At 46.8% G+C, this 26951-nt stretch overlaps 2 protein-coding genes across 4 annotated transcripts; both read left to right on the top strand.

Annotated features, from left to right (window-relative positions):
• The first annotated feature begins 5505 nt into the window (after positions 1-5505).
• LOC116559949 (transmembrane epididymal protein 1-like) lies at positions 5506-8076 on the top strand. Its single transcript, XM_032291114.1, has 2 exons — positions 5506-5582; positions 5804-8076. The coding sequence occupies exons 1-2, from the start codon at positions 5506-5508 to the stop codon at positions 6834-6836; spliced, it is 1110 nt and encodes a 369-aa protein (XP_032147005.1). The 3' UTR covers positions 6837-8076.
• A 6423-nt stretch (positions 8077-14499) lies between these two features.
• GLUL (glutamate-ammonia ligase) lies at positions 14500-23441 on the top strand. Of its 3 annotated transcripts, none has more exons than XM_032291214.1 (7): positions 14500-14620; positions 17499-17677; positions 18957-19118; positions 19857-20003; positions 20390-20517; positions 20721-20920; positions 21604-23441. In XM_032291214.1, exons 2-7 carry the CDS (start codon positions 17512-17514, stop codon positions 21920-21922), a joined length of 1122 nt encoding a protein of 373 aa, XP_032147105.1. In that variant the 5' UTR covers positions 14500-14620; positions 17499-17511; the 3' UTR covers positions 21923-23441. The 3 variants fall into 3 exon arrangements, with proteins under 3 accessions (XP_032147105.1, XP_032147106.1, XP_032147107.1); XM_032291215.1 differs by lacking the exon at positions 14500-14620 and adding an exon at positions 14909-15124 and having other exon boundaries at positions 21604-21941; XM_032291216.1 differs by lacking the exon at positions 14500-14620 and adding an exon at positions 15227-15783 and having other exon boundaries at positions 21604-21941.
• The last annotated feature ends 3510 nt before the right edge of the window (positions 23442-26951 follow it).

The following is a 26951-nucleotide window of genomic DNA, read 5'->3' on the forward strand; positions in this document are numbered from 1 at the left end:
GGCACAAGAATTGCTTGAACCTAGGAGGCGGAGGTTGCAGTGAGTCGAGATCACGCCACTGCACTTCGGCCTGGGTGGCAGAAAAAGACTCCATCTCAAATAAAAATAAAAAAAAAAGAAAAAAAAAGAAATTCATCACTTTTATATTAATTACATTTTGAAATAGTATTTTTGATATATTGGGTCAAATCTCATTAAAATTAATTTCACCTTTTTTTACTTATTTAATGTGGGTGTTGGAAAATTTAAATTTACATGTGATGTTTGATTTCTATGAAACAGAAGTGGTCTAAAAAGTAGTCTAAATAGTTCCCTGATGTGTGTGTGCATGTGTGTGTAGAGGTGTTATGCCTTCAACTGAACAGTAAGCTCTTAGAGGGAAAGAATTTATCTTATCTACTCCTTTGTAAGTCCTGCAGAGGCTTATATTCTCCTTTATAAGCTACAGCCTCAGCTTCTGTCTTATATACGCCTTTATAAGCTGCACCCTCAGAAGGGCCCACAGCAGTTAGGAAATCCATGTTTATTGGGTTCCTGAGGACCTTCTTGAGCACTCTGGCATTTCATGATGCCAGACCAGGGGCAGTGGTTGTACCTGGGGTCCCTCGGGAATGTGGGGAGGCAGGTCTTGGGGGAGTTTCACTGAGAAGCAACTGGACCAGGAGGGACCTCCTGGGCACCTGTGGTCAAGTGAGTTTTGGAAACTCAGTTTCCCATTGTTTAGGAAAAACTTTCAAACTGATTCTCCTCTGCTCTCATATCACAGCATTCAACACAGAAGACTTCTGTCAGCAAATGCCGGTCGGTGGCGGGCGGGGGGGGTTCCTTCACACACACCAAGTGGCAGACATCAGCAGGGTGTTGTTAATTAAATTCCAACCTGGAGATAGTGTCAGATCTCCCAGGGTGAGGGCTGAATCCCCAAAGCTGTCCCTCAACACCAGTTGCAAGTACAGGCTTCCAGAACTTCTGATGAGCAACTTTAAGTTGGGGTTCTCACAACCCTCCCTTTGGATTTGATTAATTTGCAAGAGTAGCTCACAGAGCTTAAAGAAACACACTTGCCAAGTTACTATAAAGGATATTGCAAAAAATACAGATGAAGAGATGCGTAGCGTGAGGTATGGGGGAAGCGGCACAGAGCTTCCATGCCCTCCATACATGTGCTATCCACCAGGAACCTCCACCTGTTCAGCTACCTAGAAGCTCTCCCAACACTTCTTTGGCCTTTGGGCTTTTTTCTTTTTTTTTTTTTTTTTTTTGAGATGGAGTCTTGCTCTGTTGCCCAGGCTAGAGTGCAGTGGTGCGATCTCTCCTCACTGCAACCTCTACCTGCTGGGTTCAAGAGATTCCCCTGCCTTAGCTTCTCAAGTATTGGGGATTATAGACGTGCACTACCACAACAGGCTAATTTTTGTATTTTTAGTAGAGATGGGGTTTCACCATGTTGGCCAGGCTGATCTCAAACTTCTGACCTCAAGTGATCCACCCGCCTCGGCCTCCCAAAGTGTTGGGATTACAGGTGTGAGCCACCGCGCCCAGCCCTTTGGGCCTGTAAGGAGACTTCATTGACTGTCCATGAATGATGCATGTCATGTCAAATTGTGAATGGACAAAAAGGTTATGATAGAAACCCAGCAAGGCCTGTCTGTTTAGATTCTTCTTGGTCTCTCCATGCAACATTCCGTCCTTCAGAGTAGAGGGAGGACCCTCTATGGAATGAAGGTCTTATGACCTGCAACAAGATTAGAGTCCTGCCTTGGGCAAGTGAAAGGAGGAGAGAGGAAGGTTAGAGGGAGATTTTCTGTTTCCTGAGGTCTGCTTCTGATGCCTAAAGTGCCCCCAGCATTATGACAAAAGACCGCAACAAGGGTTAAGGGAGATATGAGCTACGAACCATGGACAAAAACCAACTTGCATATAATCATAGTATCACAACCATGAAACAGCTTTCCAGGTACTTCGTGTCCACAGACTCTGGAGCTGTCTGGCAGTTCTGCTAATCATTCACCACCTGTGGGTACTTGCTCAGCTGCTTGTGGGCAGTGTCTGGTTTGGAATGGGCAATTCCTATCTTCAAAGTCCTGGGATCAGGATGTTCATGTTTTAATGAACTATATGCAGCCTTGATGTCTGGCCAAGGCGGAGGACTGAACACCCCAGACAGGACTGTACGTGGGGCTACATGCCCTGCATTCATCCCACATTCAACCTCCCATTGCTATTGAGTCAGTGCTGCTGTTCTCCCTCCTCTTCTGACCATTCATGCCCAGCTCTCAGCTGCCAGGAGCAACTGTGCAAATGAGTGTGGGAGCCGGAATAAGCTCTGCTACTCCCGCCTCGTGTGGACCACAGAGCTGAGGTTCAAGAAGCAATATTAAGAGTGACCATTGTGATAGATGCCAATACTGCCCCCCCCAACACCAAAAAAGAGTGACTAAATGCAATTACTCTTGAGGCCTGAACACCAGGGATCCCGGAGGAGCAACAAACTGCCTGCTTCTCCCAGGACAAATCCAAGAACCAAGGAGAGTCCCTGGGGTTCTCTGTGATTCACTTCAAAAGTATCACTCTCATATTTTCCCTTTAAATAATCTCCTTTCTCTGAGCATTCAGGTCTACAGTGCTTCCATGAATTTTGATAGTTCACCAAAAGGAGAAAGAGACAAAGATGCTCACCTCTGTGTCACATCTATACCTTTTTATTTTCACTGTAGAAATAACTGAGTCCAACACTCACATTTTGTAGATAAGGGCATGACACTCAGGAAATCAAGAGAAAACCAGAACTAGAATCCAGATTCTGACTTCACATTAACGTATTTCCACTTCCTCATGCTGCCTTCTGAAGGCTGTCTCTACATCTCACTGGTGACAATGATCACCTCCAGGTTGTGGGGTTACAGATGATTTTTGTTGTTGTTGTTTGAGATGGAGTTTTGCTCTTGTTGCCCAGCCTGGGGTGCAGTGGTGCAGTCTTGGCTCACTGCAACCTCCGCCTCTCGGGTTCAAGCAATTCTCCTGCCTCAGCCTCCCAAGTAGCTGGGATTACCAGCATGGGCCACCATGTCCAGCTAATTTTTGTTTTTTGAGATGTAGTCTTGCTCTGTCGCCAGGCTGGAGTGTAGTGGCACAATCTCAGCTCACTGCAACCTCCTCCTCCCGGTTCAAGCAATTCTCCTGCCTCAGCCTCTTGAGTAGCTAGGACTACAGGCACACGCCACCACGCCCAGCTAATTTTTGTATTTTTAGTAGAGACGGGGTTTCACCATGTTGGCCAGGATGGTCTTGATCTCTTGACCTCAGGATCTGCCCGCCTCGGCCTCCCAAAGTGCTGGGATTACAGGTGTGAGCCACCGTGCCTGGCCGCTAATTTTTTATTTTTAGTAGTCACAGGCTTTCATCATGTTGGTCAGGGCTGGTCTTGAACTCCTGACCTCAAGTGATCCACCAGCCTTGGCCTCCCAAAGTGCTGGGATTACAGGCCTTAGCCACTGTGCCTGGGCTTACAGATAATTTTTAATGTTCTTTTTGTTTATATGATTTATGTTGTACCAAAGGGATGTGGAAGGAAGGAAGGAAGGGAGGGAGGAAAGGGGAGGGAGGGGAGGGGAGGGAGGGGAGGCGAAGGAAGGGGAGGGGAGGGAGAAAAGCCTGGCACAGTGGCTCACACCTATAATCCCAGTGCTTTGGGAGGCAAAGCAGGAGGATCACTTGAGCCCAGGAGTTCAAGACCAACCCGGGCAACATAGTAAGAATCTGTCTTTAAAAAGAAAAAAAAAAAAAATTACCTGATTCTTCTACAATGAATGTATATTAATTCTATAAGAACACCTAAAAATTGAAATTAAATAATCAAAGTAAATTCCTTCAGAAAGCAGAATTAGGTTTTGTTTTTCTAGCCTACCTTCACACTCAACTTCCCAGCCATATCAGATCTCACAACTGCAAGAAGTATGAATTATTGCCACACTCAGCGGCAGGGAGAGATATCTAATTTTTCTGGCATGAAGTGGACTTGAGAAAGCGTAAGTTAGGCATTTGGATGGGAGAGAGGGCTCAGAGGCAGCACTATGATGTGTGTGTAAACTCTCCTCCTCCCCACTGGGGGCGCCATCAGCACAAAGGTGCTGCCTCCCCTTTACAGCATTGCTTGTAGTGTGAGCACGGATGATTACGCAGCGGACTGAGTCAGCAAGGTTCATCATCTGCGATGAACTTCCACTCCCCTCAGCACACCTGTCACCCTCAGAGAGACTGCTGCTCCGGGTCCCTCTGCAATAAACCCAGAACCACTAGTGTGCCTGGGGATGCTTCACATTCCCTGTAACTTGTTCTCCACTAACCCCCTTTCTCAGGCTCAGAGGGCTGTTACCCAATACCTAGAATGCTGTCTTCCTAGGTGCATTAGACACTCGTCAAGTAATCACTGAGAAAGGAAGCTGGTGACTATTTCACATTAAAATATCAGTGGCCAATACCAACTTACTGGGGTAATTCCTCTCAATGAATCTCCATTTTCAGGATTCTTCCTTTCTTGTATCAGATAGGGATGGCTGATAGAAGCAGAGCTATGGGATATGGATGGCTGATAGAAACCAGACCTTACACATTTGTGGGATCTGGTGACAACATCTGGAAAGCTGTTGCCTCTCTGCAGTATCGGGGACCTGAAGTCATTTCAGGTTGAGGTGGCAGCAGTCAGCAAGAACCATATTCTATGAAAAAGGGAAGAGCAAAGAGAAACCAAACGCAAACCTACCAGGACAAACTGGAGCCTATGTCTTCCTCTCCCTGTCTCAGACCTCAATGGCAGGCAACCTGCGGAAGCAACTGGCACCCTTCACACCTTGGAGCAGCTCTAGGCCTGGCTGTTGCTCACCTAGGAGGGAAGCCCACAGATCAGTGACACAATGCATGAGCTACCGCGGTACCTGGCACCCTATGCCTTAGGAGTATTCTTAGGTTGCTGCTTCACTTCTGCCTTCAGATTCTCATGTAAATCTCACCAGTAGCCAAACCTACTTTGGAACCACATTGGGAAGGAAATTCTGGGAAACATGGTTGTAGCTTAGCTATGCGGACACTACTACAAAATCACCACATCCTCTAAAATCAATACCCAGGGGTGGCTTTTCAGAGTCATCTCCTGGCCAGTAGACATTTTGAAGTGGTGGTGGTTGGGGGAATGTAAGCGGGTAATGGGGAGATGCTGAAGGGGGCTTTCTTGGAGGTCTTCAAGATGGGTCTATCACAGATAAGTAGAAAAGCCAGATAGGTGCTAAATATATTATATATCCAAATGTTCAAAAGTATGTATCCATAAAAAAAAGCTTGACCTTACAACTGGACCAAAATGATGTCTGAGAAGTGCTGAAGCATAATCAAGATAACGAGTGTCCAGGCTTTTGCTGGATACCGTCATGGCAACCCACTCCATTTTCCTCTCCTTTTCTCCTCTGAGCTCTGGGCAGGACAGAAGAAAGGAAGCCATGGGATGTAGCGATGGGTATAACCAGAACCACCTCAGGGGCTGTAAAAGGGTCCCCTGAAAGCCCATTCACCAACTTCGCCTTCAGAGTGTAAGGTGAGTTCGTTCCCAATGTACCAGAATGGAATGGAACAATAAGCCATATTCCACCGAATGTGTAGGCTTGTCTTGAGAAACACTTCCTCTCTGTGGGGAAGCAGTGGGTGCGGCGAGATGATAAAACAGGTGGAAGGCAGGTCTTTCCAAAGCCCAGAACCTGAAGTGGCTGCATAAAGTAAGGCTGTGCCTGAGTTTTGCACTTCTCTCCTTCAGTGGACAGATCAATAGTTCCATGGGAAACTTTTTTGGTCATGTGTATCCAGGGCTGTTTCTGTTCTTACATGGACTGTATCAGGCAGTAGTAATCTCCAAAGCTATAATATCCAGCGACTCTCTCCTATATCCTTCATCCCCTCCCAGGAATAAGGGAAGATGTGCCAGGCTGCGGAAAATATCCTATGGAGGTCTGTTGAAGATGGTGGCTGGCTGCTTCTTGACAGTTTATGAGGTCATCTGCATTGAAGGAGGGTTGATATTGATGAACAGGGAACTGCCACCAAGGTTCATGTACCCCAAAGAGTGGCAGCACCTCACCATGTTCATCCTCCTCACTCTCAATGGCTGTGTGGACTTTGTGAGCAAGAATGTGCTGCCTCAGAGGTGTGTGGGCCTAGAAAAAGGTACCCTGGTCCTGATCATCTATGAGCTCCTGCTGCTGATGGTGTCACATGTTAAAGACTCAGAAGGGGTGGAGCTGCACGTGCACTCTCTGCTCATCCTGGTGGTGTTCCTGCTGTTGCTGGTGTTCACTGCAGAGCTGTGGGCTCCCAACATGTGTCATCTCCAGCTGATGGAGACCTTTCTGATCCTCATGATGGGCTCCTGGCTGATGCAGGCAGGCTTTATTCTATACAGACCTGTCTCTGGCTACCCATGGGAGGACGATGACATCAGTGACATCATGTTTGTCACCACCTTCTTCTGCTGGCATGTGATGATCGATGCCTCGTGCCTGTTGGGAATCTACGGCTTCTCTTCCTTTTGGCATCGTTGTTACGCTCCCAGCTTGAAGCTGACGGGGCCCAAGGAAGCTCCGTGTTACGCAAGCCCTCCAGGACCCCTCTACAAGTTGCTGCAGGAAGTGGAGCAGTCAGAGAAAGAGGACCAGGTCCTCCTTTTTTCAAAGAGCTCCCCTGAGACAGAGTCTATAGTGGCTGGCACATCATCCACCTTGCCTTCCTCCTGCGGGCTCCTCAGCCACGAGCATGGCACCCTCCTTGGTGAAGGCAATGGCCTTGAAGGCTAGCAGTTGGTCCTGTCTGCGGATGCATTTTCTTTTCTTTTCTTTTGGAGACAGAGTCTCGCTCTGTTGCCCAAGGTGGAGTGCAATGGCACAGTCTCGGCTCACCGCAACCTCCGCCTCCTGGGTTCAGGCGATTTTCTGCCTCAGCCTCCGGAGTAGCTGAGATTACAGGTGTCTGCCACCATGCCCATGCTGGTGCATTTTCTATCCCTGAGACTGTAATTACTGAGAAGATACGGAGAGAGGGATTGAGAAAGAGAGACGCTGATGAGATTTGGGGGAGGGAGGGAAAAGGACCAGGAGAACAAATTAGTGTGCAAGAAAAGCCACTGGGGGAAGAGACGGCAACAAAAGGAAGGAAGGGCTGTGAAGGGAGAACAGGGTCTAGCAGTTATGCTGTCACTAGCGGCTTCGTCAGCCAGGAGGGATTGCCTCTTACCTGAGGGAATGAAGACTTCTCATAGCTGAAAACTGGAACTATTCAAGTCCCATCTTGATAAAGAAAAGTGGGTACTTTCTGTGCTCACCAGAGTGGTGCCACCGTGTGGAAGTGGCACAACAGAATTTATAATTAATTCATACAGGTTGAAATTATGCTCATTTTGCCTCCTCCTCTCCCCCAGCTTTCAAGAATTGGCTTCATTTCAAATTTTACACATAAAGTGAGACTTCTAAAATACCTTAATAACATTTCAGATTTCCATAGTTCAAATTTTTATAGAATTCAAATGCTATAGCATTTTTATAGAATTCAAATGCTTGGTACTTTCCTGACTTCTCATTTTGTTACTCTCACGGTAGCCCAAACTTTCCTGTTTCACCATGACCACCTTGCACATGCAACTCTTGGGTCTTTGCGAATTTCTTTTCTTTGCATATCACAACCAGTCAACCTACAGTCACATATTTGCCACGTTCTTAGATTCTGGGAATAAACCTACACCCACCCATCACCTCACCAAGTATCCCCAAGTCAGCCTTCTCCAAGAACTCTTATTGATTCCCTTGTTTTGGAACTCTTAGGCACTTACGTTTAATGTGCCCTGTTATTTTGCTCATATAGGTGACACACTTTCTTTTATACTACCGCTGAAATCATTTTCCTTCAGGAAATTTTTCCTCACACACTAAAGTACAGGCTTCTAAAGGGAAAAGATTTTGCCTTATCCAAGTTACAAAATTTCCTGTGTATACCCCAGCTATGGATCATGGTTGATGTTCAATAAAGGTTTCTTTGCTTCCAGAGTCTTCCCAATCCTGTTTCTTCTAAATGTTCTGCTGGATAGGGAGGAGGTTTTGTGAACCTCTCTGGGTGACAACAGTCCTGAACCCTGAGTCATTACCTTAGTAATGGACCCACTCTCTTCCTTGTTCTGGGGTATAATAAAATCCAGTAACTTGTTTCTGTAGTTGACCCTGTTATTGTTTTGTAAACCTCACAAATGTTTCTATAAGGAATCTCCAGAAAACGGAGACTCCAGCAGGATGGCTTGCCCAAGTCCCACAGCTGGTATGAGGCAAGACAGGAACTTAAGTGCAGGTGTGTCTGACGCAAGCGTGACTGTGTCCTCTGGGACAATGACTTTGCTAATGGCAATGGAGAAGGGAGTTATTTCAAAATGAAAGAAATAAAATTGTGAAATGAAGAAAGAAAGATGGCTGGGCTCTGTGGCTTACAGCTGTAATCCCAGCACTTTTTGAGACCAAGGGGGCCGGATCCCTTGAGGTCAGGAGTTCAAGACCAGCTTGGCCAACATGGTAAAACCCTGTCTCTACTAAAAATACAAAAATTAGCCAGGCGTGGTGGCGTACACCTGTAATTTCAGGTCCTCAGGAGGCTGAGGCAGGAGAATCACTTGAACCTGGGAGGTAGAGGTTGCAGTGAGCTGAGATTGTACCACTGCACTGTAGTCTGCATAACAGAGCAAGACTATGTCTCAAAAGAGAGAGAGAGAGAGAGAGAAAGTCAGCCAGCCAAAAAGTCCACGTAAAGCAAACAGCACAGTGTAAACAGCCTAGACCTCCCTTAGGAGTGTGTTTATGTAACACTTTCTGTTCCCTGCCCCGACCCCCAGTCTCCCCTGGGGGGTGAGAATCTGGCAGACTCTTAACTTCTGGCTGGGTGTTATATTTTTGGGCTCAGATCCAAAGTGAGGGCTGGGGATAAGACTTGTCTGTGACCAAGGCTTCTAACGTTTGCCATTTCCCCTTTACTCTTGGTTCCTAGGCTCTTTTCAATTACCTTTCTCCGGGAGCCTTCCTTTTCTGTTTACCTCTCTTACACATTAACGGGAGGTGATGAAAAAGCACAAACACTTAGCTGCCTGTTTCTGTCATGAGCCGTAATTCCATAACAATAAGCCTCTGATACTCAAGTGATACCCCCCTCAAATATTCAGTGTAGGCAATAAGCCTGCCTGTTATTAACTTACTATATTTACGACGTAACAGAAAGGTCCTCCCCCTAAAGGCTACTCAAGAAAAAACTCAAAACACTCAAGCTTTTGGGGAGAAGTCTGTCATTCTCACAAAATTCCACCAGAGGGCACTAGGTTCACACCACCCTGGCCAAACCCCGGCCTCTCCAACCCCACTAAACAAGTCTCCCCAGAACGGCTTTAACAGAAGTGAGAGAGGAGAAAGGACAGGGAAAATGCAGAACCAGACTAAGAATTGCCCAAGCATCCAGAAAACATACCCTAGACTGTTGGTTTCCCGTTAAAATTTGGCAAGTGAGTGTGAAATAAACAGGGATCCAAATTAACAAATAGGATGGGAGGGGAGGGAGGAAGCGCTGTGGATCCCATTGAGGATTTCTTTGGAAATGGTATCAACTAAAGCACATACTCTGATCTAAATAGTTTTTTGATGAGAATGCTAAGTTCCCTAATTTTTAAATTAGCTTCAATAGTGTTCTAATCAATCTACAGAACAAAGATGTGTATGGTGTCAATTGAGAATAAAAGACAAAATGTATCTACAAAAACCCCAGATTCCCAAAACAATAAAACTAGAGGCAGATTAGCAGATGTGCAAAATGATCTCCGAAGAGTCCTTCAAAGAGAATCTGCCCTACAGTGTTTTTTTTTTTTTTTTTTTCAGTAATCTAGAAATACATACTGAGTGTCTGTTAGACAGAAGTCACTGGGTAAGCCTACCCAGGATTGAGAACTGAATGGTTGGTCACTGTCCTCTGCGCCTCCCTCAGTGAGGATGGTAGGAAGTTCAGTATTTTAGAGATGGTGGCCCAGGAACACATCACCCACAGACCAGAGACTAAAGGAAGGGGAACAGAAAAAGAATAGCACCTTGAAAGCACATTGCTCTAAAATACTGCCCTATGTTACTATGAGTTATCTAGGCCTCAGTTCCTCATCTTAAAGATGGAATGATGTGAGGATCTCATTCTAGAATGGTATGGCTTTAATTTTCTCAATAGGACAGATCTCCCCATCTTGTTAACTAAGATGAGCTCGATTCTTCCCAACTTTCCAAGTAGTTTCCTGTTAAAGACATGATTCAGGGTAGAGCGCAAACAGACCCAGACCTTCCGTCCTCACAAGCAGTTTGGGAATTGAAGTGCTCCTTATATTTGATTGAGTTCAGCAGGCATTCAACAAAACTCAAATCAGACTAGAGATATGGCTGAGAACTTCCAATTTCTTGTCTTGAACCAAAAAACATCAAACGATCAAAGACTATAAAGAACAATTCCTCCATTCTGAGTGCTAGTTATTGAAGTACAATGTAGTCTTTCCTTCTCTGATTGTATAAAGTGAAATTCGAAAGTTTGGCCAAGTACAGCTTCTCCCTAAACTATGGTTTAAGAATAATGCTATCAACTTCCAGAGCTGTTTCTTTTCTTCTTCATTTTTATCATGACTATTTTGATTTGGTTTAAGATTCTACTATGGTCCATTCTTTTGGAAAGAACTGATGTTGGTTTATTACATAATAATAATTAAAAAAAATATTTTACAATTCTGGGTTGGGTTTCCAGGGTGTTCCCCATCCCTGGGTCTCAATTGTGTCTCTTTAACATGATTTAAAGGTCACATTGAATGCCTGTTGAAATCATTCATACACAGGGAAAACTCCATTTCCTAAACAGGAAGAGTTTGGGTCAATGTGAGCCCTACCCTAAATTTTGTGTTTAATGAGTATAAGGGAATCACATAGGCCCTGAGAAGGCACTCCAGATCGCTGAGTTAAGGACTTCACACTTGCAGAGTGAGAATGGACCCTTTAAAAGACAGAGAAAGGGCCAGGTGCAGTGGCTGACACCTGCAATCCCAACACTTTGGGAGGCTGAGGCGGGTGGATCACAAGGTCAGGAGTTTGAGACCAGCCTGGCCAATATGGTGAAGCCCCATCTCTATTAAAAATACAGAAAAGCAGATGGGCATGGTGGCGCATGCCTGTGATCCCAGCTATTCAGGAGGTTGAGGCAAGAGAATTGCTTGAACCCAAGAGGTGGAGGTTGTAGTGAGCTGAGACTGAGCTACTGCACTCCAGCCTGTGCAACAGAGCGAGACTCCATCTCAAAAAAAAAAAAAAAAAAAAAGACAGAGAAAGAAGTTGTGAGGAGAACTCACAGGTAAAGTCCAACTTTCCAAGTAGTTTCCTAATAGAGTTAAGATTTGGGATAGAGCAAAACCCTAATACAAAGCCTTTGTTTCAGGCAACAGAACAACATTGAAGAAATACTTTTAAATCTTGGGCTATTTCTGCAGATTTTGAACAAAATCTTTCCCTGTAATATTGCTCTCCCACTCCACCCACCCCTTGGACATGGCAATTCTACTCTGAGAGAGAAAAACATGACTTCAAAGCACATGCAGTGGAACCCCTTGTCAGCTTCGATACGGTGTGTACCGAGAAACAGAACAGTTCATGGGTTCAGGCATTCTAATGCTCTTTTTATGGAGGAGGTGAAGAATGGGGGCGGGTGGCAATTTAGGGAAGAAGGGGAAGGAGAAGAAAGGGCAGCAGACACAGCAGAGTCAAACTGGATGAAACAGGCCATTTTACTTTTAACTTCTCTAAAAGTACAGTCTGGGTTTCTGGGGGTGAACCAGTTCAATGGTTTTCTTCTGCTTTTTCTTCTCGTATATGCCTAAGCCTCCCTGGTCAGATCTTGGACTCATCTGGGCCGGCATTTCGTCAGTTTAAGTAAATGTGGGGCTGACCAAGGAGGACAAGGCCTGTTGTTCACTCCTGAAGGAGTCAGTGGTCATGTATTATGTTCCTAACCCTTACAAAGCACGCCCCTGGTCACATGAACGGATCAAAGCAAATCCATTTCCATTCTCGGAAAAGCAGCTCAAAGCACATGTTCTCTTGATGGTGCCGCTGTCACTTCTGTGTGGTTAACAAATATCATTTATTGAACACTCGCCCTGGACACTACTGGGGGATATGACAATGAATAAACTGTTCGATGAGGTCAAGACATCTAGCAAGGGAAGCAGGCACTCAAATGGCAGAAATACTACAGCCTGCAGAACTGCACCCGTGCCTTACCATTCTGTTCTGTTCTGTTTGCCATCCCCATCCTGGGTGCTGGTGGTGTGTGCAGCAAAGGCTCTGGCTTATGGTTTGGTAGTTTGGTATCTGGAGATTATTAATACCATCTTTTAAAATAAAAACATCAGTTTTCTCCTCCTTTGCTCCCCTTCCTCAACCATTTAAACCCAAGACTTTACAGAAAGAAATGAAGACAGCTCACTCTGTTATCAAGTTTTAAGTCCAGTTTGATATAACGAATGGTAACGCATTACACTGAGTCAGAAAGTTGTATTCAAAAGTCGCTATGGGGAAAGAAAGAATCCAATCACCTCAGATTATCTTGGCCTATGATAATAATAATAATAGATGTTTTCTAAACATTTACGACGCACCAGGTACTACCCGATCTCTTCTCATGTGCTATCAACAACTAAACCTTTTATCAGGTAACAGTTATTACCCCTATTTCATTATGGACAAAGTAACAGGCTTCATGTGGCTAAGTGATTTGGCCAACACAAAGCTGGTATGAAGGGAAAGCCCAGATTTGAACCTAGATTTGCCTGACCTGAAGCTGTGCCTTTATCTACCACGATGTAATACTTCAAGGTGCAGCACTGAAATTTAACAACGAATTTGTAAGTCACCTGACATGGTCCAAAATGTCACCAGTCTGAAACTCACCAAAAACCTGTTTGAGGTGAATGCTGCATCTGTCATTTAAAAGCACCACAGTGTTACTTAAAGGAAGGGGATGTTGACCCAAGAAGCCAAGTTATGTGTGTGTGGTCGCAGGCAACATTTCTTTTCCATATTTGTGGTAGAAAACATAACCAAAAGAACAACTTCTTCCTTTCCTCTTCCAAAGGCACTGGAAGCATGAATTATTGGTCTTTAAACTGAAAGAAGCAATAAAGGCTGGACACCATCAGGCAGATTTCAGGCACTAAAAATAGAATGGTCGAGTAATAGCAATATTTACCTACCTACCTACCTACCTACCTACGTTGTGTCTCTACATATACACATACTTATTGTGCGTCTGCTGACAAACATCCATTTCAAGATTGTGTTCACATACACATTTTCCCAAGCATCACAACAAGGTTCAGAGGAGGAGTGGTACGTATTCCCGTTTCCCAGATTAACAAGAAGCCACACTTGATAAAGCAAAACCAGGGAGCATTCGTCTAAAGGAATTTCTAAATTTTTGACAATCCCTGGACTTCGAAGGGGGCAAGTGAAGATCTGGATTTCCTTTCAGCTGCTCAGGGGCAGTCTGCACACAGAATTTCATATCTAGTGGGCGGCTCAAGGGTCATTTTCGAAGACCGCTTTATTTTGTAGATGAGGACACCTGGGCCTACGGTCTGCCCAGCGGTATGGGACAGGTCTCCAGACTTAGTTTCTACCCACCTCCAGAATCCTCTCTGTGAAAGTAGAGAAACACAGCACGTTGATTTCCAATGTGAAATTGCAGAGTTCGGTTCATTTCCCTAGACCCAAGAGGGCCAGGGCGGGCGGCTCTTCCAGGCCGTGGGAACCCGAGCCTGTCCCCAGGGCCAAGCGGCACCCGCGCTAGCCCAGGCCGGCCCGGGGCTCCCCCGGGTCCCGCGCTCCCTGTCAACCTAACCCCTGCCCGCGGGAAGCGGGGCTCAGAGGCTCCCTCGCAACAAAAGGCAAAATTCGGTTTCCCTTGTTCCGCACGTCTACAGGGTGCTCTCCTCATAAAACTATTCCCCGTGAACGCGGCAGGGCGGAGGCCCAGGGCGCTTTGCTGGAAGCCTCGGGACCCCGGGCTGGGGCCCGTGGGCCGGCACCCGGCGGGCCAGCGGGCGGCGGAAGACGGCTTCTCAGCCCGGCAGCAGCTCGCCCCTCCGCCCTCCGCCCTCCGCCCTCCGCCCTCCGCCCTCCGCCCTCCGCCCGCCCGGCTCCGCTCCCCTCCCCCCGCCGCCCAGCCCCTCCCCCACGCCCCTTTCTCTTTCTTTCTTTCGCGGCTCGCAGGCCCCCACCCCAGCGGCGCCCGCCGGGCTCCTCGCCCAATGGCCGCCGGGCCCGGGAACGCATCAGCTGATCGGTCCGGGCTCCCGGCCGCTGGGAGCCAATCAGGGCGCCGGGGCGGCCCCGGGCCGCGGATAAAGGGTGCGGGTCCGCGGGCGGCCCTGCGGAGTCGAGCGTGGGAGAAGAGCGGAGCGTGTGAGCAGCGCGGCGGCCTCTCCTCTCCTCACCTCGCTCTCGCGGCCTACTTTTCCCCGCCCGCCCGCCGGCTCGGCGCCCAGGTAAGCCCCCTGGACGGCCGGGGGCACCCACACCACACGCGCCGTCCCCGCCGCCCCGCGAGGCGCGCCGCCCAGCCTGTCTTTTCGCCTCGGTCCGGCCGCCTGCCCGTCCACTCCCAGCTCTGCGCCGCGGCCTCTGCCGCCCGGGCCTGGGGTCCGGCGCGAGCGCTCCTCCCGCGTGCTTCCGCCGCCGGTGGCCCGGGCCGTCGGGGCCGGCGCTGGTGGGGCGCGCCCTTGGCGCGGCTCTGGGAAGGGCGGGGTGACTTGTTTTGATCTTCTTTTCACTACTTGCGGCCGAAGCGCCGCCCCTGGAGGCCGTTGGGCCGGCGCGCGCCCTGGGCTGGCGGTGGTGCGCTGTGGCAGGAGTGGCGGTGCCCTCCCCTGCGGAGAGAACAGGGCGCTCAGTGGGCGCGGGCGCCTCGCCGCCTTCCTCGTGGTGGCGCGTTCGGAGCAATCGTCGTGGTTCTGGCCATAGTTGAGACGCCTCGATTGCGGCGTGTAACGGTGAGCGTTGTTTGCTCGGCTGGCTCCCGCCTCGGGGTCCCGGGGGCCTTCCAGTGTGACCGAACAATGGAGAGCCCGGGCCTCGGCGCCGTGGAGAGAGAAGCCGGGCCCGGCGGAGGCAGCAGCCGCGTGTGGTCCCTCCCGCCTGCGCCCCACCCTCCCCCGGATCCCCCAGCCCCTCGGCAGCGAGGTATGGCCCGGTCGGTGCATCCCTGAGATCTCGACGGGGGCCTGAGGGGCGGGGCGCCCACTTTAGGGACATTTCAGTGGGAAGGGCCTGTTCTCAAAGTGGATTCCAACTCCCTTGGGGGCGGGAAGTGGGGATCCTCCCCCAGCCGCAAGTCCGCGAAGAAAGCAGCGGATGAAGACGAGAAGCCAGACTCTTCCGGGTCGCCCTCTGACTGCTTCGGCTTATTCGCCTACTCCGTGAACACCGGGGAGAAATCTCGAGTCAAGATTAAGACCTTAACCCAAACTGCTCATTCCGGCACCTCCCAGGCCGGCAGCCCTCGGTCCCCTTCTCCATCGCCCTCGCCCAAAAGGCTCCGGTGCTTGGACCAGCTAGAGTCTGAGAAAGAGGAGGGGCTCAAACCCCTCTCCAGAAAGAGGAGGGCTAAAGAGGGCAACCCCAACGATACGCCTGACTTTCTGTGGCTGGGGTGAGTGAGGGACAGGGAGGACGACCCCGGAGCTGATGGCAGCTGCAGAAATGGCTAAAAACTTCAGAATTCCATTACCCCCACATCAACTCGTCACCGTGGCAAGTTTTATCCAACTCAGCTTACGGAAAGAGCAAGAGATCCGAAACTGAGGCTTAGGACAAAGTGTGCACGATATTGGTGATGGTAACAGGTTGGAGAGGAGAAATTGCAAGAAATTGGGTTGTAGCTTTTTTTTTTTTTTTTGGCAGAGTCTCCCTCTGTTGCCCAGGCTGGAGTGCAGTGATGCAATCTCGGCTCACTGCAACCTCCACCTCCCAGGTTCAGGAGATTCCCCTGCCTCAGCCTCCCGAGTAGCTGGGATTACAGGTGTGCACCACCACGGCTGGCTAATTTTTGTATTTATAGTAGAGACGTGGTTTCACAATGTTGGCTGGCTGGTCTCGAACTCCGGACCTCAGGTGATCCGCCCGCCTCAGTCGGCTGTAGCGTTTAACGGGAGCTGAAGGCATCAGGGATGGCGATGGGAAGTGGGATTTGGCCCGCTGAGTCATCTAGAGGCAGTATTGGGGTGTTGGTCTCCCCCAAGGGGAAGGGTGGGGAGGCTGTTGGAGGGAGAAGCAGTTATGTTTTCAGCTGGGCAAACATGGACGGTTGCCCATAGAAACTTTGCCACTGTACTTCAGAACGTTGCCCTAGTCGTTGGAGGAAAACAATGTGTTCCCTTTCTAGCCACCCTGGCCACAGAGGGAGGCCGGAGGGAGAGATCGTTTCCTCCTGTGCTGAGGCTGCTGTGGCTTCAGAGTTTCTCTTTCAGAGGTTTTGTGGTAGTGGCTGGCAGTTTTAAGCATGCCTTCTGGTTTTTGAAATTCCAGATCTTTTGGATTTAGAAGTGGGAATTTTCTAATTACTTGAAGTTTTCTAGTGGAATTCCATGTAACATTGTGATTCTCGCCTATTAAGTGAGACTTTGTCAGATACTTATGGAAATTATGGCAGCATGCGCCTTAGAATCTGGCTTGAGTCAGCTTTCCTTGTAGGAAACTGCTAGCCTTTTAAAAAAATATTGTAACCTTGCTTTATCTTCAAATCTAAACGTGTAGTGGGTTTTCTTTTGGTGGTGAGGAGCCGTGGGTCTCAGTTAAGACCACAGCCAGGATGAAAGGCAAAGAGAAAACTCAAACAGAAACCTTGGAATCCAAGCCTTTTCTGTGGCTGGATTTTACTTGTTTGGGAAGAAGTTCTATGTTTTGTAAACTTTTGTATTGGTTTTAGTTCCCCCTGATATTTAGTATTTGGATAGTTTATGGTGTTATCTCAGCTACGCTGAAGGAATACACCTTGGTTCTCGGAAGTGTAAGTTCTGGCTCTGAAGCCTGGGGTCTGCAGTAGCTTATGTGGCACTCAAGCCTCTGCGCTCAGGGGTGCAGAGGCATTAAGAGTTACTACCAAGGGCCTGATCTTTTCTTTAAAAGGCTTCTGTTTTAATTGCTTCAACAGGTGGTCATGAGTTTCACAGCCCATTATAAGGGAGATTTTTGCCTACTATAAAACTAATCCCCCTGAAAGGGTGAGCAAACATAACTCTGTGTGTTGACTTCCACAGGGCAAGGAGTTGGCACTTACACTCTGACTTGATTCAGTCGTCCCTCTTGAGCCAGTTTTGTAAGGGATCAGTTTGGAGTGGGAGTTAACAATGTTTTTGTTCTCTCCAGAACATCTTCCACCATGACCACCTCAGCAAGCTCCCACCTAAACAAAGGCATCAAGCAGGTGTACATGTCCCTGCCTCAGGGCGAGAAAGTCCAGGCCATGTATATCTGGATCGATGGTACTGGAGAAGGACTGCGCTGCAAGACCCGGACCCTGGACAGTGAGCCCAAGTGTGTGGAAGGTGAGAGCACCACGGAGCGGAGCACACGCTGGGTGGGATCTGCGGGGGGGGGGTGGGCGTCAGCCTTCGACCCAGCCTCTGGATTAGGCCTGTTTATTCTGTTTGTAAAGCTTTTCTAAGGCAGGGCTTTTCAGGCTTTATTCAGTCAGCATTAAGCTCCTACACTGCCTCAAAGCAGGGCAACAATGGAACCCTTTATTTAAATGGAATTGTGCATGTAGGCCAGTGTATTGAAGAAAAGCTAAGTCTGGTGTGTGGAGAGTTGGCCAGGGAGGCTTAGAGACTGCCACCCTGGGCATCCCCACTAACCTGGCTCTAAGGCACCCTCAGAAAACCACTGCTCTAACCTGAGAATGCCATCTAGTTTATAAACTCTTAGAAAACTGTGCTTAATGCTCCTATTACTGGGTTTCTAGATGTGAAGCAAGTGATCTAAAATGGTTTTTAAAAAGGACTAATTTTTAGTTGATGCTACTTTTGGAAATTCTTAAACTGTCTAATTGCTTATCCTTCTAGGAGCTACAGTTAGATTATAGTTGTGACCTTCATTTTTCAGTTTAGGACAAGCCATAGTCCTCCCTCTTCTGAAAAGGGGCCAAAGGAAAGCATCACCTCCTATCTAGTTTAGGATAGCTTACTTTTCCATATTGAATGAGTGAATGCTCATAATAGAAACCCTATATTGTGTACTTGCTATGTGGCAGATATTGCACAGACACTGAAGATACAAAGTGAGAGTCTGGTGTCTCCTTCTGAGGATTCGGTCAGCTAGAGAGACAAAACAGCCTTTAAAAGAGAGTGGGAAAGGTGGGCAGGTGATAAGGAGCATCCTTGAGTAAGCTATCCTGCTAGCTGTCTGTTCTTACTTAAAAATAAGGACATAACTTGCTAGAACACAGTAGGAGAATGAGAAGGAGGAAGTGATACATTGCTTAATGGAAGAATCAGAATCCTTCACTATCTCAATACTTTAGGTGACTGATACAATGGTAGTGATAACAATGCTTCAGTTTGTCTCCTGGAAGACAGTTAGGAAGGGAATGTCTGATGTATTTTTTCTGAGGAAGTGATGCGATGGTCTTACTTGGAACTTAGATAGGAAGGGCCATAGGATCAGGTACAGGTGCCAGGGTGAACATGTTAATGATGGCATTTAGGCCTTAATGACTTCCTGGAAAAGAGATCTTTAGAGATGGGAAGGTGAGTGGAGGGCTGGCTATATTTGCATTGCTGGGAGAGCTGTACATTTTAAATTTAATTTTCCGTCTTTTTACCCCAGAGTTGCCTGAGTGGAATTTCGATGGCTCTAGTACTTTACAGTCTGAGGGCTCCAACAGTGACATGTATCTCGTGCCTGCGGCCATGTTTCGGGACCCCTTCCGTAAGGACCCTAACAAGTTAGTGCTGTGTGAAGTTTTCAAGTACAATCGAAAGCCTGCAGGTATGTATAGCGCAGCTGTGGATGCACCCCTCCTCCCCAATCTGTGAATGCTGTGCAGGGGAGGGAAAAGACATTCTGAAATCAGTATTGGGAAGGCTAAGCTATTTCAGGACTGTTTTAAGAATCTGAGTGATTGGGTGTTCATCTCTTCCTGAATGTCTGCTTTGAGGAAGAGACAATACGGCCCATCTTTCTATGGTCTCTGTTGGTTGCATAAAAAAGGATTGCATTCATCCAGATGTTTCCCAGTGACAGCCCTCCTGCCTGGAATGTAGGCCAGGACACACATAAACCAATGGACAAATGATTCTCAAAAATTATAGAATGGCTCCAAGTGCCTGAGAAATGAAGAATACGCCTGACAACCAGAAGCAGCTGTCTTGTGATTAAAGGGTTAGATGCCTCTGGCATTTAGTGCTTGGGAGGTGGCCAGATGCAGATAAGGTGAAAGTTGCCCTGTTCCAAATCCACTCCCATGTGCCTTGTTTGTAATTGAGTTTAGTTAAAACTGACGTCTTTCGGAGTCTTCCTACAGATGTACAATTACAGCTTCTCTCATTTTTCTGACTCAGTGACTCAGAGATCGCAAGCAGGCTTACACTTCAGTGTACACTTACAGTTCAGCCTGTAATGCACACCTCAGTTGTATAGAATCCAAGGACTGTTTTCCCATCGGCATTGAGATTTAGCATCTACGTCTTTAGATCCCTGATGACATGTTATTGACTCTTTTTCTAGAGACCAATTTGAGGCACACCTGTAAACGGATAATGGACATGGTGAGCAACCAGCACCCCTGGTTTGGCATGGAGCAGGAATATACCCTCATGGGGACAGATGGGCACCCCTTTGGTTGGCCTTCCAACGGCTTCCCAGGACCCCAGGGTAAGCCTTCTTGGGTTAGAGGTGAAATTCCCAGAAGTGTCTAACTATCCAGGAAGGCCCCTTCCCAGGGATGGGAATAACTTTCTGAATCAAGAAGCAAAATAATATAGTAAAGGTGTAATAGCCCTCACATCACCAAAATCCAAAAATGGATGTAAATATTGAAAGTAAGGTTTTAGAGGGACCCGTTGGCTCCACTGAAGCTGTGGTGAAGAAGACCTCCTGTACTGCCCCTCCCCTGCCCTCTGACCCCTGCCCCCAGCTATAGATGAAGACAAGGATAGTGATTCAAGAGCGCAAGTCTTAAGAGGCTTCTCATCTCTCTGACTTTGGGATTCTCTGAATTTCCTGACTCTCAGCATTTTGTCTTGATGCTTCATCTGTAGGTCCATATTACTGCGGCGTGGGAGCAGACAGAGCCTACGGCAGGGACATCGTGGAGGCCCATTACCGTGCCTGCTTGTATGCTGGAGTGAAGATTGCAGGGACTAATGCTGAGGTCATGCCTGCCCAGGTAAGTATAGCTCTAATCCATCAATGAAGAAGGGTAGGTAGGTGCACACAGGACTTTAGCTAGTAAGGGCTACTGTACACCATTCACTAACCCAAAATCTAAGAGTGGGGTTGGAGTCGAGGTGAGAAGAGAACAGGTTTAGGAGCTTCTGAGTTGGAGTGAGCAGTTGGCTTTGTTTTAATGGTCAAACTTCTCGCTTCTAGTGGGAATTTCAAATTGGACCCTGCGAAGGAATCAGCATGGGAGATCATCTCTGGGTGGCCCGTTTCATCTTGCATCGTGTATGTGAAGACTTTGGAGTGATAGCAACCTTTGATCCTAAGCCCATTCCTGGGAACTGGAATGGTGCAGGCTGCCATACCAACTTTAGCACCAAGGCCATGCGGGAGGAGAATGGTCTGAAGTGAGTACCTTCTGCTGGGGCCATCTTTAGTCTCCTGTGGCAGAAAACTTGGGAAGAGACTTACCAATCTCTCAGCAAAGTCTCCTTTGCAGGATGACTTGCAAATATTTGCCAGGGATGAGTAAGCTTGACTTCCCAGTCTGGACATACCTTAGCTGTTGACACTTGCCTTCAAATCCTCTCATTTTGTTCCTGTTTGAAAAATACCAAATAATACTTTTGATTCACAGTGGTAAATAATTAACAATTATTTGTTATAATGTATATAATGATATGTATGTCACATATTACATAAATATTTATATAAATACGTAGTAATATATATATGTGACATAAAATAGAGACTTAAACATGGTAACGGAAAAGTTGACAAATTCATGCATTTGAAAATCTTTAAGAACTAAATTAGTAACAATACAGGCATATGGATAAGCTTATGAGCGGGAGAAAGTTCAAATGATTAGTCTTTTCAACAAATAGTAACTTTCTACTGCTTGTCGGGCTCAATTCTGAGCACTGAGACACACAGGTAAGAAGTCGAAGCCACAGCCCTCATGAAGTATTTGTTACGCTGATTTCATATATTTTGGTGCATTTCATTCTTGGCTGCATACCTGCTCCTGCCCTAAAGGGCCTGTTTCCTGGAGACAAGGTTGGACTTCCATCTATCCTGTTTCCTCTAGGTATATCGAGGAGGCCATCGAGAAACTAAGCAAGCGGCACCAGTACCACATCCGTGCCTATGATCCCAAGGGAGGCCTGGACAATGCCCGACGCCTAACTGGATTCCACGAAACCTCCAACATCAACGACTTTTCTGCTGGTGTAGCCAATCGTAGCGCCAGCATACGCATTCCCCGGACTGTCGGCCAGGAGAAGAAGGGTTACTTTGAAGACCGTCGCCCCTCTGCCAACTGCGACCCCTTTTCGGTGACAGAAGCCCTCATCCGCACGTGTCTTCTCAATGAAACCGGCGATGAGCCCTTCCAGTACAAAAACTAAGTGGACTAGACCTCCAGCTGTCAGGCCCCTCATAGTTCTTCATCCCACTCCAACTCTCCCCCCCACCCCAGTTGTCCCAATTGTAACTTGAAGGGTGGAATATCAAGGTCTTTTTTTTTTCCCTTGTGCCCATTTAATCTTGCTTTCTTTGTTCGGCTGGGATAGAGGGGTCAAGTTAATAATTTCTTCACACCCACCCTCCTTTTTTTCCCTATCACTGAAGCTTTTTAGTGCATTAGTGGGGAGGAAAGAGGGGAAACATAACCACTGCTTCCATTTAATGGAATAGGCATAGCTGTCCAGACAGAGCAGGTTTGCAGGAGAGGGACTTGTCTTCGAGGTAGCTGGAGCGGGAAGACCTGGGTTACTCAGGTTAGGCTGGGACTTGCCCTCGTGGTGGAAACTTTTCTTAAGAGATTATAACCAACTTTTCTATTAAAAGTGGGAATTAGGAGAGAAGGTAGGGGTGGGAATCAGGGAGAATGGCCTTGGTCTCTTGCTTGTGGGACTAGCCTGGCTTGGGACTTAATGCCCTGCTCTGAACACAAAGCTCGGTATAAACTGATGGATATCCCTACCTTGAAAGAAGAAAAGGTTCTTATTGCTTGGTCCTTGATTTATCACACAAAGCAGAATAGTATTTTTATATTTAAATGTAAAGACAAAAAATTATATATATGGTTTTGTGGATAATGTGTGTTTTGCTAGAGGAAAAAACCAGGTCACAGGGGTACCACACTTGAAGCAGATAGTCTGGATTAGAAATCAAGTATCTCCTTTTGAGTAGGGAGTGAGGGAAGTGGTTCTTAGATGGTGATCTGGGGGCTAGGCCCTCATGATCACTTTAGGGTTTCTGCCCTGCCCACCCCTCTGGAGAAGGTGGACACTGGTTAGTTAACAGATGACAAATGTTACTAGCAGTCACTTGCTGTCCGTGACTTTGGTTTAAAAGACACTTGTCCACATGGGTTTAGAGATAAGAGTTGGCTGGTCAACTTGAGCATGTTACTGACAGGGGGTGTTGGGGTTATTTTCTGGTAGAAATAGCATGTCACTAAAGCAGGCCTTTTGATATTAAATTTTTTAAAAAGCAAAATTATAGAAGTTTAGATTTTAATCAAATTTATAGGGTTTCTAGGTAATTTTTACAGAATTGCTTGTTGCTTCAGCTGTCTCCTACCTCTGCTCTTGGTGGAGACAGGGACAGCGCTGGAGCCAAAACACCTGTAATTTTATATCCTGTTGTCTTTCCTCCCAGCGTGAAATATTCCTTTTCTTTGTTAAGACTGCTGAGGAATTATTTTTTTTCTTTGTAATAAGAAACAAACTCCACCTTTATTCCTTCACTTCCCCTACCATTTTCTGGTTCTTGTGTTGGCTGAGGCAGGCCAGCTGTGGCTTTCTCTTGCCATGACGACTTCTAATTGCCATGTACAGTATGTTCAAAGTCAAATAACTGCTCATTGTAAACAAACTGTAACTGCCCAGAGCAGCACTTATAAATCAGCCTAACCTAAGATCTCCCTGACGTGTTTGTGGTTCTTTCGAATCCCTATGTGCCATTATATTCCTTTATTTCCTATCAGAAAGGGGAGCGTTTTATTTTTTGCCGTACCCTTCTGTGAGTTCCAAGTTGTTGTTTTTTTAAGAGGCGAAGTAAGCTCAAGTCGAGTTTCTTCTGGAGTGATGTTGCTGACCAGCCCTTTCCTGTACCTCTCTAATGTGGGTATTTGGGATTTCTGGGATTAAGCTTTTCACCTAAACTGAATATCACACATCTTGGCATTTCCTAGCTAGAGTTTTTTGTAGGGTACAACCCTGACTCCTCTGCCTTCTTGTGTTCTCCTGAGTTTGGTTTTGGCTTACCATAACATTATTTTGACCATTCCTGGCTTAATACAACAACCTAAAGTACTTAATGTATGATTAACTGGCTTTCCGATTCCTACTCTCTGCCTGCTGTCAGTGATTCATTTAAATAACAAATATTAACTATCCTCCTACCCTGGCTGAGGAGCCTTACAAGGCTGGCTATGCCCTAGGCATGAGCTCCTCCTTGGGTGTCTCTTGCCTTGGCAGAAGACCAGTGCACTGCTTGTGATTCAAAAAGCTCTCAAAAAGTTGTCACCTGTGCCTTTGTCCCTTGCTCTATCTTGGACTGTGTACCTGGAAGTTCTTCCACCTAATTCTGGCCAATTCTTACCTTAATTTCTCATGAGGTTGGGTAAAAGCTCCCTCCGGTTCCCGTGATGCTGTGCACATACCTAGCAAAAAACAGTTATTCGACACATTGGCATGCAACATTAATATCACAAATAATAATAAGAGTAATGTGGGCAACAGTGATTGTTTTTAAAAGGCAGTATGCTCTATCAGTTCGAGGCATCTATGATAGCAGTTTTTAAAGATGACATGAGTTCTTCAAGTTTGTGTGTGTATTTTACACTAGTCAAGTAATCCTAGATACCCATGGTTTCCTTAAGAAAGTTGGGTCCTGATATGATTTAATATTCAAAGTAGAGTCATCCACCTATTGGTTTGCTGGCATGGTCCTGGTTTACACCTGTTGCTTCAGCATGGTTATCGAGTATCCTCTTTTCATCCATAGCATTCTCCTGAATTTGTTGTTAAATGATGCAATTACTCTTACTTCCATCGAATCTCCACTTCCACCTCCCCACCTGAAGTTTTCTTCCCTTTGCTTGGTCACCCTTAACACCTCTTAGATAGTGTGTCCTACACAGTGTAAGCATTAAACTGAAGAGGCAGCGATCTGAGCTCTTTGGATTTTGTTCATTGTCATCAATTCTCTGACAAAATGATGGCATGAGAAGGAATTTTAAATTCATAGGATCAGAATTTAGGTGGAAACAACCAGCATGTTTGTTTTTCCACCCTCTCACCTAGAATTCGCTTTGACCTACAGGTCACAGTGCAATCCCTTTGTATTTCTAAGGTGTTTTAAAAGTTCACTTGCAGACACTGTGTTATGTGATAACTTTTATCAGTGAGAGATTATACAGAAGAATGACCAAGCTTTCAACCTGAAAGAGTCAGGCCAGTATTTACAAAAGGAGGTCTCCGTTAACTCCTTAAACATGAGTTCCCCTATATCCTCTTGCCAGGTACTAGATAACAACTAAGTGACAGCACAAGCCATAGGGAATTTAAAAGAATTCCATGGATGGGTGCTGTGAGGGCCTTTTGTTGTTACTGAAAGGGAGTCTTAGGCTGGAGTGCAGTGGCACAATCTTGGCTCACTGTAACCTCCACCTCCCGGGTTGAAGCGATTCTCCTGCCTCAGCCTCCCAAGTAGCTGGGACTACAGGTGTATAACACCATGCCCAGCTAATTTTTGTATTTTTAGTACAGAGGGGGTTTCACTACACTGGCCAGGCTGGTCTTGAATTCCTGACCTCATGTGATCTGCCCACCTACGCTTCTCAAAGCGCTGGGATTACAGGCATGAGCCACCGTGCCCGGCCTAGGGCCATTTAAAAAGCCAGATCTGTGCTGCTGTGTAGAATGGTAGACAAGTGGATGAGAAGTTCCTGAACTATTCTTGGCCCTTATACCACTAAGTGAAAATAACTTGCTTTTCTAAAGAAAGATGTCCCATCATTCAACAGGACTTTCTAACTGAACTTCATGAAAGCAAGAGATCCTGTTTTTCTTGCTCACCACCGTATCTCGAGACCTGTTATAGTGCCTGCAATACTTGTTTAATAAATTTTTTTTCCTTTTTTTTTTTGAGATGGAGTCTCACTCTGTTGCCCAGGCTGGAGTGCAGTGGCATGATCATGGCTCACTGTAACCTCGGCCTCCTGGGTTCAAGCAATTCTATGCCTCAGCCTCCCAAGTAGCTGGGACTACAGGTGTGCACCACCATGCCCAGCTAATTTTTGTATTTTTAGTAGAGATGGGGTTTCACCGCACTGGCCAGGCTGGTCTTGAACTCCTGACCTCCTGATCCACCTGCCTCGGCGTCCCAAAGTGCAGGGATTACAGGCGTGAGCCACTGTGCCTGGCCAATAAATTATTTTTAAGTATTAGTTTTGTGAGCTTTATGAGGTTGTTGTTACCTGACTGTTTTAACTTTGGCCATGACAGCAAGACAAAGGTCTGTTTTTACTGAGCTTAAAAAGAATCAAGGCCAGGTGCAGTGGCTCATGCCTATGATTCCAACACTTTATGAGGCTGCAGCAAGAGGATCTCTCGAGCCCAGGAATTTGAGACCAGCCTAGGCAACATAGTGAGGTCCAGTCTCTACAAAATACCATTTTTTTAATTGCACGCATGTAGTCTCAGCTATCAGGAGGCTGAGACGGGAGGATCACTTGAGCCCAGGAAGTTGAAGCTGCAGTGAGCTTCGATTGTACCACTGCCCTCCAGCCTGGGTGACAGAGTGAGACCTTGCCTAAACAACAATAACAACAAAAATAAACCCCAAAAAACAAATTGAAAATGTTGATTCTTTTTACTACAAACATTATGGCAGGACTTAAAACTTTGTGGGAGTGTACTATGGAAAAAAATGATTACTTACTCAATTAATTCTGGTAGTAATCAGGCTACCAAGAGCTCCGTGTTGCTTTAAGAGTCATAACCGCTGGGCATAGTGGCTCATCCCTGTCATCCCAGCACTTTGGGAGGCCAAGGCAGGCGGATCAACCTGAGATCAGAAGTTCGAAACCAGCCTGACCAACATGGTGAAATCCTGTGTATACTAAGTACAAAACGTTAACCGGGTGTGGTGGTGCATGCATGCAATCCCAGCTACTTGGAAGGCTGAGGCAGGAGAATCACTTGAACCCGGGAGGTGGAGGTTGTATTGAGCTGAGATTGTGCCATTGCACTCCAGCCTGGCCACAAGAGTGAAACTCCATCTCAAAAAAAAAAAAGTTATAACTGGGACAAGCATGATGGCACATGCCTGTAATCCCAGCACATTGAGAAGCCGAGGGCGGTGGATCACTAGAGCTCAGAAGTTTGAGACCACCCTGAGCAACATGACGAAACCCCATCTCCA

This window comes from Sapajus apella, unplaced genomic scaffold (genome assembly GCF_009761245.1).
Source record: "Sapajus apella isolate SASKATOON/1434 unplaced genomic scaffold, GSC_monkey_1.0 scaffold25, whole genome shotgun sequence".
NCBI classification, from domain to species: domain Eukaryota; kingdom Metazoa; phylum Chordata; class Mammalia; order Primates; family Cebidae; genus Sapajus; species Sapajus apella.

Coding starts and splice junctions, on each gene's coding strand:
- GLUL (XM_032291214.1), top strand. CDS start 17,512: ATGACCACCTCAGCAAGCTCCCACCTAAACAAAGGCATCAAGCAGGTG. Junction 17,678..18,956: donor TGAGCCCAAGTGTGTGGAAG/GTGAGAGCACCA, acceptor TTTTTACCCCAG/AGTTGCCTGAGTGGAATTTC. Junction 20,921..21,603: donor CGGGAGGAGAATGGTCTGAA/GTGAGTACCTTC, acceptor TGTTTCCTCTAG/GTATATCGAGGAGGCCATCG.
- LOC116559949 (XM_032291114.1), top strand. CDS start 5,506: ATGGGTATAACCAGAACCACCTCAGGGGCTGTAAAAGGGTCCCCTGAA. Junction 5,583..5,803: donor ACCAACTTCGCCTTCAGAGT/GTAAGGTGAGTT, acceptor TCTCTCCTTCAG/TGGACAGATCAATAGTTCCA.